This window comes from Populus euphratica, unplaced genomic scaffold (assembly GCF_000495115.2).
Source record: "Populus euphratica unplaced genomic scaffold, PopEup_1.0 scaffold114.1, whole genome shotgun sequence".
Taxonomy (NCBI): domain Eukaryota; kingdom Viridiplantae; phylum Streptophyta; class Magnoliopsida; order Malpighiales; family Salicaceae; genus Populus; species Populus euphratica.
Genome location: NW_011499905.1, coordinates 829,714 through 841,814, shown reverse-complemented (window position 1 = coordinate 841,814; position 12,101 = coordinate 829,714). Strand labels below are relative to the sequence as shown.

The window sequence follows — 12,101 nt, the reverse complement described above, 5'->3', positions numbered from 1 at the left end:
TTGCCATTTTATATAGAGATCTCGATCTTATATTGCCATAAAATTCTAATATAAAATAAAATAATATATCAACATATCCCTTATAAATATTCATCCTGATCCAATAATAAAATTTAAAAATATATTTAATACCGTAAAACTAAACAATTGATAATTTATGTCTAAAATCTAAATATTTTTACATTCTATTTTACTTACTTAAATCATTATAAAATCTTCCTTTTAATTTATCATTATTAAATTAAACAGTACCATAATAATATATTTATTATTGATTCATCAAATTTGTTTGTGTTTTGATCGAGGATTTATATTATTAAATATACTTTCTAAATATTCTTAAAAGTAAAAGTGAATAAAAAAATTAAAAAAACCAATAAAAAAATAACTAAAAAAAAAATTGAATTAAATAATTAAAAAACTTAAAAATTCTAATTCAGTTCAATTTCAGTTCAAAAATCTGAAATTGATTGAATCAGACTAGTTCAATTAACACTTAAAAAAGAAGAAGATATAAATACAACTATCAATATAAAACTTTCTTCTAACCTAAGATCAATAATCATATAGCAAATTAGCCATCCATTACCCATGCTCTTTTTATCTCTTATTTGCCTTTTATTGTCCTTATATTTATCATCATCCATCATTGGTATTTGTGTTTTTATCATCTCTTGTTTGTCTCTTATTATTCTTATACTCATCATCTTTTATTGCTGATATGTGTTTCTCTATAATTTCTTTCTGTCTTGGGATAAACTATTTGGGATAAAAAAAACCATATCTTAATCATATAAGGTGATCTTTTATTATGAGTTGCTTGATTTTTTTTATAATTTAACTCTTCCTTGTAGATAAATAAAGTAGTATATACTCTCAAGAAAATATAAAGCATTACCTGACTTAACCTATTTCAATCATAAATTACAATCATAAAGTCTATAACATATATGAAAATGAAAACCATTTTCCTGTGATCTGATCGAGAAGAACTCCTTTGCTTTCTCTATTATTAAGTGTTGATTGAGAACTGTAAATTATAATTATAAAGTGTATAACATATATGAAAATAACAACTATTTTTCTGGAATCTGATTGAGAAGAACTCCTTCATTTTCTTTGTTATTAAGTGTTGATCAAGAACTATTTGTTAATTTTCTTTTCTTCACAAACAAAACTATGAATGTTTGTTCAATTTAATATCTTTTTGGTAAAATATAACTCAATTGACTAGCTTTTCTATCCATAAGTAACTAACAACGTGAAATCCATGATTTAGTGATCTATTACTTATGAATTAGTACAAAGCTAGACTTTCGCTAATTTAAAGTGTTTCACTCAACATATATCTTCTAGTATTTCTTTCAATTTTGATTTATATTGTAATTTACATGACTTGCTTTTCTTTATATTTTATTTTTTAGCTAAATTCTGAGTTTTTAAGATGATCAATGATACCAACATTATTTTACCTGTATATAAGAACTTATCATTGTTTGCTATAATTATCTAGTAACACAAGGAAACAAATAAAAAGACTTTAATTCATATTTGTTGCTCTACTTAATGATCTTTAAATATATTTTTTCAGTCAATGGATGTCTTGCTATTACTTGCATTGTTTAGGAGTTATCAAAAGTAGCTTGCAATACTAAATAACTAGCCCATAAAAACCCAAGAAAAGGCTCACTAAAAAACCAATAGGTTTTGTTATTTTTCTCTTTTAAAAAATCAAATTAGACTAACATCCTATAATTTTAATATAATTTCATATTTTCTGATATATACTTATAAGTAAAAACTGGGGCAATTTTTTTAATATTATTATCATAACTTGTATTACTTACAATACATTATACATGTATATCAACATGCAAAACATTTTTTGTTTCCATTCAAGTTAATAAATTTATCCAATTTAATGAAAATTTGATAGAGTTCCCTTTGTCCATAAGCTTTCCCTAAATTTTCATTTATAGGCAAATATACACCGGTAGCCTCAGGCATATCTCTCATCAATCTCCATTCATAATCATCATAAACATAACCATGTGGTCTTAGGCCTACCACTCCAACAATTTCTACCAATATAATGTGTATATCATAATATATGCATAGACATGTGTGCATTATTTTAGGAAATATATGGGTACATTATAAAATAAAATAAAAAGATAATTAATAATCAATCTTCTCTTCCTTATACATCTTAAAAGATTTAAGTTTAATTATACTTACATATATAAAGTTTATCTATATAATACAAATAGCATATATAAAAGTCTTACCTAAATAAAACTATACAACTTCTAAAAAGAAAATCATTGTTGCGGTCATGGCTGAGATTAATTTGAAGACATAATAATATAAATAATAAATAAGCATAAAATTATATCATATACATATGTGCTTTACTATTCTATAATTACAATACAACTCTATTATCTTCTATTATATTCCATCTCTCCTTTTCTTTTCTTTTTTCCTTTTCTTTTTAATACTATCATTATTAACAGTTTATAATCACATAACTAATCTCCAACCATACAACTAACTCAAGTTAATTTTTTTAACCCTCATAAATAAGGCCTACTCTTTTTTATATTATTTATCGACTTCATAGACATATTCTTTCTTATTATCATTGTTTTGCCAAAGATATCATTTCTTTGATATCATTTTTCTCTTACTTAAAGATGTAATTTCTCATGACATCAATTGTATATAATAAATATAAATTTCTTTTTTTTCTTGCATTTAAGCATTACAAGAAAAATTCAAATAATTAAAAAGGCAAAAGAGTGACTCTAATTTGGAGTTTCTATCGTATATGCTCCTAACAAGTCGAGTCCCACATTAGACATTTCTCCTACAATTTCAATGATAACAAATCAATATTTTTGTTTAACCAAACATATATATATTTATTCATTTAGAAATTAATTTAATCCAAGCACTTAAATACATAATTTTTATATGCATTTTCCATAAATACTCGTATTTATTACTGTCATAGTAAACTTGATATGGTTCAGCCTTGTAATACAATCCAAGTAAAGTCAGATTTGGATTTTGATGTAAACTTTTTTACCATCTAGTTTTATGCTATTTAGTGTAACATCAAATCCAATAGTTGGCTAGAGCTAAAACTTTACTAGACGATTCCAAAAGTATTTTTTTATATTGAGGTAAATTTTCAAGTAAATTGAAGTTCAAAAAAGACTTGTGATATAGATCAGAATAGGCTGTACGGATTTTATTATTTACTTTCTTTTAACTTATGGACTTCTGATTTAGCAATCCCAACTATCAGATTTTGTTGTGTTTATTACCAGCTTAGAAGGTTCATGATCCAAGCTCCATGTCCATACCAAGTCAAAAGCTCAATGACTTACATGAATCATTATATGTTATTTTCCAAATTCATTATTGCCTATGCAATGTTTTCGCAATCCATGGCTTTCAAATTCTAGATAGTATGTATTTGTTGTCGTGTCTTTGTGCTTAGAGCTCTAATAGTAGACTACTTAAATGTTTCCATTACCATAATTAGTTTTTAATTTTCCTCAAAATACAATTCTCCACACCAATAAACTCAAAGTTTAGTCAAACTATCATCATAATCAAAACATAAACCCTAGAAATATAAAATTTAGGTACTATTCCCTCACACAATTTCAAAAAAAGAATTGCAATCAAATTAAAATTAAACTCATTACCTTTGCTAATTAAACAATAGTTAATAAGTTGTTGATGAAAAAGACTCGAAATCCCTCCCTTCACCTAACAAGTTTTCTCTCTCTAACAATACAAAAATCACCAATTTCTCAAGAGAAGAAGGAAAAAGTTCTTTGTAATTTTCCTATCCTTTCTTACTCTCTTAGCTGATGACTTTAATAGAGAAAAAAGGGAGAAAGTCTTACTTGTATTTATAAAAGTACCTCTCATTTAAATTGTTCCATTTGTTGTCCCCATAAAATCTTTGATTGTCAGTAGTTTTCATGAACATATGTATATTGTGTCGTCTAAGGTTACTCGGTAATTCTTCCTAGGATTTTTTACCTCCCATAATAAAATCTTCTTTAATTTCTTATTATTTTTCAGTTGGGAAAAATATATTATTAGCCATTAGGTTTAGTTTTTTTGGTTGGGGTTTTCAAAAAAAAACTGAATAGAATAATAGAGGTTAGGCTTAAAGTAAACTAAATGATGAAATGCAAAAACTAAAAGAAAAAATCAATTAAAAAAATGTTAAAAAAACTCAATTCAACCTATATTAATTTAACTAACTTGCAACTCGAGACATGACATCATAATAACCTCATAAACAAAAAAAATAAAAAAAAATCACAAAGCTCAAGGCCCGGTAATCTAATGTTGAATGATAAAATAAAAAATTATTTTTTTAAAAAAACCTAAAAAATCAAAATTAAATCAGACTAATCTTTGAAACCCATGACCTGAGTTATAAAACTAGGAATACCTTATCAAAAGCAAACATAAAAATTCACAAAGCAAAATTCTCAATCATTCAAATATCAAGGGATGCAATTGAAAATAAAATCAATCAAGAAAATGGTTAAAAAAATAAAACAAATAGCAAGCAAAAGAAAGAAGATCAAATCTAGCATAAATATAAAATAAAATATGGATTCAATTGAAAAATAAAAAAAATCAAGAAAATGATAAAAAAAAATAGAAATCAAAAGAAGGATGACCAAATTGGATAAAAAACTAAATGAAATATAATTATGAGGGTGAAATTAAAAAATAAAATCAATTTAAAAATGCATTTAAAGCAAAACAAATAGTGATATGAAAAAAATAAGGACCAATATTGATACAAGTACAAAATGACAAGACATTTAATTTTTTAAAAGATAGGTATGAAACCCAAAATAAAGAGAGAGAAAAGAGGGAGGAGGAAAAAAAAACTCACCGGAACTCGATTGTTGCGCCACCATGTATACATGTCGAACCACTTGAAAGAGGATGTCGAGTTGTTTCCAAAACTGTTCAAAGAGAGTGGTGTCTGCTTACTGATGCATGTATTGCATGTGCCAATCACTATTAATTTTTAAATAATATTTTATATTTATTAAAAGATAAAATTATTTATTGATAAATGTTATTATAATTAAAAAAAACCATGAAAAAAACACCCTTGAACACTAATTCAAAATTTTTTTACTTCTAATGGTAGTTTAGTCATTTTATTTTGCTTTAAAAAACAAAAACTCAAAAAAGCTCCTAGCTCCCAGCTAAATAAAACAAATTTAAAAATAATTTTAATATTTTATTATACTTCAAAACATAAAAAAAGTGATGTGTCTCTAATCAATCTAGTGACAAATAAACATTGTTAAAAGGTCTTATTACCTCTAATAGTCAGGCCATTAATATTTGTTAAGAAGGAAAAATTTATCATTAAACTATTCTAATCCATATTGGTTTGTATATAGATGTACTGTGAAAGACTGGGCTCGGAAAGTTTTTTATACCATAAAAACAATGTCAATATTGTCTTCTAGTCAGGATTTGTAACGTTGTCAATATTGTTTTCTTGTCGGGTTTCATCCAAATAAGTTTAAAAAAATTCATCTTTTATAAAAATACGAAATTGAGTCTTGAAAAAACAAAAAAAATTGAATCCAATTGAACTATAATTTTTTTTTGAAATAAGAAAAATGTTAACTTGATTTATTTTTTTAACTAATAGTAATGAGGTTGAAAGAATCAGCAACGAATTCTTCATGTATTTATGTTTATCAAAGAGTAGACAAAAACACCTCTTAGTCTTCGATATTCTTTCTTTCACTCTCTCTTTTATACATATAAACAAAGAGCTGGTCTGATACACTCTGCGCACGCGCGATTTGTTTAAACACCTCTTAGTCTTCGATATTCTTTCTCACTCTTTCTCTTTTATATATATAAACAAAGAGCTGGTCTCATACACTCTGCGCGCGCGCGCGATTTGTTGTATTTTGCCAAACAATAATGCCATTTATTGTCTAAGAGATTGTTTCTTTGATTAAAAAAAATAACAATAAATAAAATTTACTCATTCGAACTCTTGATTTTGAATCCTGCCAGGCATTACTAGCGATTTCTTGAACTAATCCCTTTCGCTGAGATAATTTAAACTTTGGAACTTAAAACGAGTCTCTCCATGGTTGAGCAGCTGCATTAAGCTTAAAATCCCATGAATTCTGTTTGTGAACTGAGACAGTTTTATTCCCAGGAATTGGGACAATAAATTTACATACTAAACAGCAAAAAAGGTAGTTAATCACAAGCATTGCTAGCCTCCACGTCTGGACAAAAAAAAAGATGAATCATTTTGTTAGTGTAGATGATGCATCGTCAATAGAAGGAAATGCTATACACCAGCTTTCTCCGGTGCTTTGCCTCAAATGCAGTGATAATCTCATCAATGGAGTCCTCCCATGATTCAACTGCCTCAATCTATATAGAACAATCATCCATTCAAAATCTATTCACATAGAGAACTGAACAATAGATGGTATATTTAATGCAAAATAGGATTTCTACCTTTTGGCAGAGTTCCAAAGTGAGCTGACCTCCTACAGCTGCCTCCTCGTGATTATCTTTTACTTCTAAGTTAATCACCAGCACACTTTTCAAAAGAACATGATCACGGTTATGGAGATCTGCACATTTTCAAAGCAGTGATCAAATAATTGCATGAAGAGATTTTGATAAGGACAAACAATATCTATATGCGCAGCATTACAACCCAAATGCATCTGCATAAGTTGTGCATCAGGGAGATATTCAGGGCGTCATGGTCATCAAACTTTTCATCATATGTTTAACTAAATATTCAGACTTGAGAAGTGAACGGCACATGGTTTCTTACATCATTATTGGGTGGGGGTGCAGTTATTAAACCAGATTATAATACAATTCAGCACTGCACAACTTATGTGAATGATTTTTATGCAAGCTTAACTCCATGAATAAACACACACTTCAAGTAAATTCAAATGTTGAACAAATCTAATCAATAGAAAGTACTTGTAAACACTTGACTATTCCACAAGGCAATCTAGGAGTTACTTGGAAACTTTATGGACTAAACTTTCCTTTTTCAGTTTCAGTTACCTTAACATTTCTGATCAAGTGTTCTTGTATATTCAAGAGACTCTTCATTCCCTCACAAACTAGTCTGTTGTATCTATTTGAGCATGTGTTAGATAGCTCGTCAATATATATCCATCCAAACTCCATTGCACTAACTAATTCATTTCTTTGTTTATCAGAAGACCCATTTCCCATCTCAATTGTCAGCATGATTTGAACCCGGTTTATTTGTTATGACACCAGGAGACCCTTCTGCTAAGCTAGCTAGCACCCACCCAATTAGTTCCTATATATTTTCTCTTTCCATACCATATGCAATAGATATCAATATACTTGTTTAAATGGATACACTTTGAACTTATGATAAATGCATTGCATTCCAATTACCAAATCAGTTTACAACCAGGCAAACAAATGTAGATTCGGCTTTTTAAGTTGATTGCAGAGCTTCATAATTTTGTATTCAGACTCACATCAAAGACATGGTTATGAGATGGATCAAATTAACACAAATGTTATCAAGACTTTGAAACAATGGGACTGGGACAACAATTGCAATAGTTCATAAATCTTATAGCACAAGAAAAAGGGAAAGCTGAGCATTTGTGAGTTAGCTATAACACCCTGGACCTTCATTCAGGTATTTTTAACAGTATAAGCTATTTCTTTAAACTAGTCTGGTGAGCTTGCTTGAACTATTTCCTTTTTATTGTATCTTTGGGAGTGATCATCATTCGTTCTTTATCCTTTAGCCTCGCATTGAGATTTCCATAAAACCCATAAACATAGCATCCTTCTACAAAGTTCTATGAAATCCAAGCCATTCACTATTGACATAGCTTAGAGACCATCCATGCAAAGAGATATTTTACATTATGGACCAAGGGGTGCGGGAAGACATGCCAAGAACAGCGAATGTCATCCTATTTCCATTGTTCTTCCCAAGTACCCACAGAAAAATCCAACATTACTTTTCTGGTAGCTCAAAACATACAGGCCTGCAAACAATAAGAAAGCCTGAAAGGTTCCCCATGGCATGGCTTCTAGATAGAAAGTAAGAAATGACAGCTACAAACATGAAAACGCTGGCTATATTCTATTTATCCCTTGTGCTCTAAGTTTATAAAGGCAACAGAGGCACTAAAATATTAATCATGCAAAAACATGCAATCCTAAAAATTCTAAAGAAACTTAAAAGGGAAAAGGTTATATTAGTAAGAATCTGATATCTTAAATCCAAAAGGACAACTAGGCCCCCAAAAACCTAATTGTAATCAGGCCGCAGATTGGTTTCATCTAATGTTAGCCATAGAGGTAATCTCAATTTAAATTAACAAAACAACCTAGATACCTTCAAACCCCCAAACTTAAAGCAGTATTTGTTCCAACATCTCTACATGGATAGGAAGAACATTCATCTTCAAGTTGGTTAACTTGTCATGATCTATTGGAATAGCAAACAGTTAAGCCCACCCATTCTTCCCATGTTCTTCTACATACAAAACACAACGCATCACATATTAAATTCTTAGTTATATTGAAATCTTTAGATCGAACTTCCACTAATGAGGAGCTTCTTAAACAAAGCAGCAAGGAGCAGGCTCAATCTCATCTTCACTGTTCTTGACCCCATTAAATAATTCCCTCAAGACTTTCTATCAAGAGTTGTTGAGCATTATAAGTAACAAGACTGAGCTAAAAACCTCAAAGAGTATCACTTTTAGGATGTCAAACTTTTTGATTTAGCTAAAGAAGTTACCTCTACCATTCACCATCAAGATTAGTATTCAGATATTACTTTCTTTTCTTTTCGTTATTTTTTTGGGGGACAAAAAATTTCAGACATTAATTACTAAATAATGGAGAATCCTAGTCTAAAGGCTCTTTTCATCAATGGCTAAAAGTGAGTTTTTTATACAAGCATGTGAACAGAGTAACAGCAAAACTCATTATTATCAAAATATCCAAAGGAACATAAAATGCAAAACGAAAGATACATCTTTACCTTCAAGAACCATATCAAAGACCTTTTCTTCAAAAGTGAACACCACACTAAAGGAACCATCAGCAGCATTGTCTTGCCAGCGTTGAGGTGCCAGTTTCACACCTGAATTTCTTTTAAGCATGGGCAATATCCCATTTCGCTTGTAACTGAAACTCTTGTCAAGGTTTCAACTTTTTTCTTTAAAATCACATACGTAGTTGCCATAAGCTTTTCCTTTCACATTTAAGAAGCTAAATCAATAATAAAAAAACAAGAAACCCCATGATCAAAATTCAAATTCCTTACAATTTTTCAATAAAACACGCCAGTTCCATCACAAATGCAACCATATCTAACTATTTACTTCAAATCCCTTTTCTGGGTTTTGAAGTAATTCCCAAAATAACAAAAACCCAACTTCGCACCAATTAATACGATACCATAACCCCAATTAAACAACCCAAAACAAAAAAAAAAGGAAAGGAAAGGAGATTCTCTCAGCAACCAAAGGTTATAGAAAAAGAAGAGTAGAGAGAGAGGGAGGAGGATACAGTTCAGGGTCTTTGCGCCTGAGATCATCGAACATTTGCTTATAAGGGGTGCCAAAGTCGTAAACGTTTGGTTCTCTGAGGGAAGGTCCAGGCAGCTTAACGTGAGCTCCAGTTCCATAAGAGGAGACATCAAATCCGTGCCTCTTAAGCAGAGAATGAGCCTCCATGCTTCTGTTCTGATTGGACGAACATACCATGGCGTACCGGAACTTCATGGTCTGCTAATTGGTGGCAGAGTGGTAAATCTCCGGTGATAAACACTCGGTGGGTTTTTGAGGCCGTAGCAGATTATTAATCACCGGCACCGTACAGGCCGGGTCGTGGTTTTATTAATAAAAGAAAGTACTGATGTTTTATTTTGTTCTTAATTTAGTCCTTGATCAATATACCTATTCTTAATCACATCCTATACTTGTAAATTTTATAAATTAGATCCCAAGATTTCCCATATTTCTCAATTGGCTCATTTTGTAAATTTCTATTAATGTATATCGTCTAATTATGTTTTATGGTTATGAAGACAAATTGATGGAGAAGTTAATGAAAATTAATTAGAAGGATTTGATTGAGAATTATTCATTGCCATTAATAGGAGGTTTGTTTTTGTATTTTAAAAGATTTTAATTTTTTGTATATAATTAATTTTTTTAATGTTTTTAGTTTTTTTTCATGTATTAATATTAAAAATAAATTTTAAAAAATAAAAAATTCAAATAAACTAAAAACATTAAAAAAAATTAATGATGAAATACTATTTCATAACTGTACAGAATCAGATTCTGTATAATAGTTTTATAAACCCTCTTTTCATAACCTGACCATTATTTTCTTCATTGTTTGGTAATGAGGGAGCAAACAGAGTCATTCTGGGTTTATTATTAGCAGTAAGACTATCAGAAATATAAAGGTTACCATCCAAAACAACAACACAGAGACTTTCACTGTAAATACAGCATCCTCAATGCCAATCATGTAGTGGTCAAGACGATCCTGTAGTGGTTGCCATTAAAAAGCAAATCTGCTAAAGCAAATTTAGATTGTTTTTCTTTTGAGAACTGCCTCGCATACTCAATCAATTACCATGGCATTATTCTTTTTCGACGCTTGATGGTGATCTCCGGGAAGCTATGAGTTAAAACCTGAAAAAGAAAAACGACTTTTTCGAGAATAATTATTTGCTCATGTGGTCTGCTGTCATCTTTTGTTATCCCCTTGCAATCTGATATTACCTTCAAACTGATGGGTTTCTATTTCCAAAGGTCAGCTTAATGACTGTAGAGGTGTTGATCCATGGAGACGCGATTGCTTTCTACTCCTACAGGTAAACATGCTACTGGTAAATAGTTATATGAGTTTTGCGTGGTTGAAAGATTTTGATATTCTGGAATGAGCAGTTGATGAGTAGAATAAAAGGAGTACTTTGACGGGGGATGGTTATTGCTCTGAAGCTTAAGCTCACAATGAACTTTTTGCTGTAATGGAAGATGGCAGAGGCAAAGAATGGAATTGGACACGTTCTACCTGCAATTACGCCAAAAATGAGGTGAGAATCTTGCAAAGAATGAGCAGTTGATGGCTTGCTTATTATTCAATCATTATGCAATTTTATTTCAGGGAGTATTTGTGGACAGACTTAACAGATAAAACTTATAAGAGCTCTAGAGATGGAATGGATAGTGTTGGATGAAAAGGAACGGTTCTCTGGAAGAGGAGAGAATTCTCTTGGAAGAGGAAAGAGGTAACATCTCAAGGATTTGTAAGATTTCCAAAAATATTCTTCCAATTTCTTCTGGCCATTTTCTTCTCGCAACATCATTCATCTGCATCATACTCCGTGTTAGTAGTTTCAGGAATACCCAGCAAGAGTCATTCTGATCCTATCTCTGTTCAGCTGAAGAAAGGAAGGATCCCAAATGTGACACATGCTACACATCTTATAAACTCTCATTTAGACCTGGGAAAGAACGGGCTAAGAACACCCAAAGAGTTTAAACTTCAAGGGTGGAGGCAGTTATGCTGAGGTTGTTATCGATCTTACTCGTACTTATTCAACATGTTGTATCAATGAAACGAGAATTTTGGCGCCAAGTTTTCTTCCTGTTTGTGAAAGGCTGCCCGTGTTTCCTGCAGGTATGATCTGTTGTTCCAAGGCAACTAATTTTCCTTGCCATTGACTGTTCCTTCTAAAGTTTCAGAAAAATAGATTCTGTCTTGTAATTTCAAGAAAGTTCTTGCATGTGCTGTTTCTCCAACCCTAGTGGAAGGTCATGAAACACTGCCATGTTACAAGAGATGACACAGACGGCAACAAGTTTCAAAGGGATGATGCTAGCAAACAGGCTGTTTATTTTTACATGCAGCAGAGCAGAACTGGTGCTTCATGCTACTAACATATCTATTAGGAGACCTGACAAACATATAGAAACAAAAAGGAGAAAGCAGCCATAACAGGCAGTTCC

The 12,101-nt window shown here is 30.6% G+C and overlaps 1 protein-coding gene across 2 annotated transcripts; it reads right to left on the bottom strand.

Moving 5' to 3' along the window:
* Nucleotides 1-6,109: 6,109 nt before the first annotated feature.
* LOC105133330 (Ssu72-like family protein) lies at nucleotides 6,110-9,960 on the bottom strand. Of its 2 annotated transcripts, none has more exons than XM_011037277.1 (4): nucleotides 9,643-9,960; nucleotides 9,113-9,267; nucleotides 6,556-6,674; nucleotides 6,110-6,468 (listed from the first exon to the last, which is right to left on the bottom strand). In XM_011037277.1, the coding sequence occupies exons 1-4, from the start codon at nucleotides 9,855-9,857 to the stop codon at nucleotides 6,367-6,369; spliced, it is 591 nt and encodes a 196-aa protein (XP_011035579.1). In that variant the 5' UTR covers nucleotides 9,858-9,960; the 3' UTR covers nucleotides 6,110-6,366. The 2 variants fall into 2 exon arrangements, with proteins under 2 accessions (XP_011035579.1, XP_011035580.1); XM_011037278.1 differs by having other exon boundaries at nucleotides 9,113-9,258; nucleotides 9,643-9,959.
* Nucleotides 9,961-12,101: the final 2,141 nt, after the last annotated feature.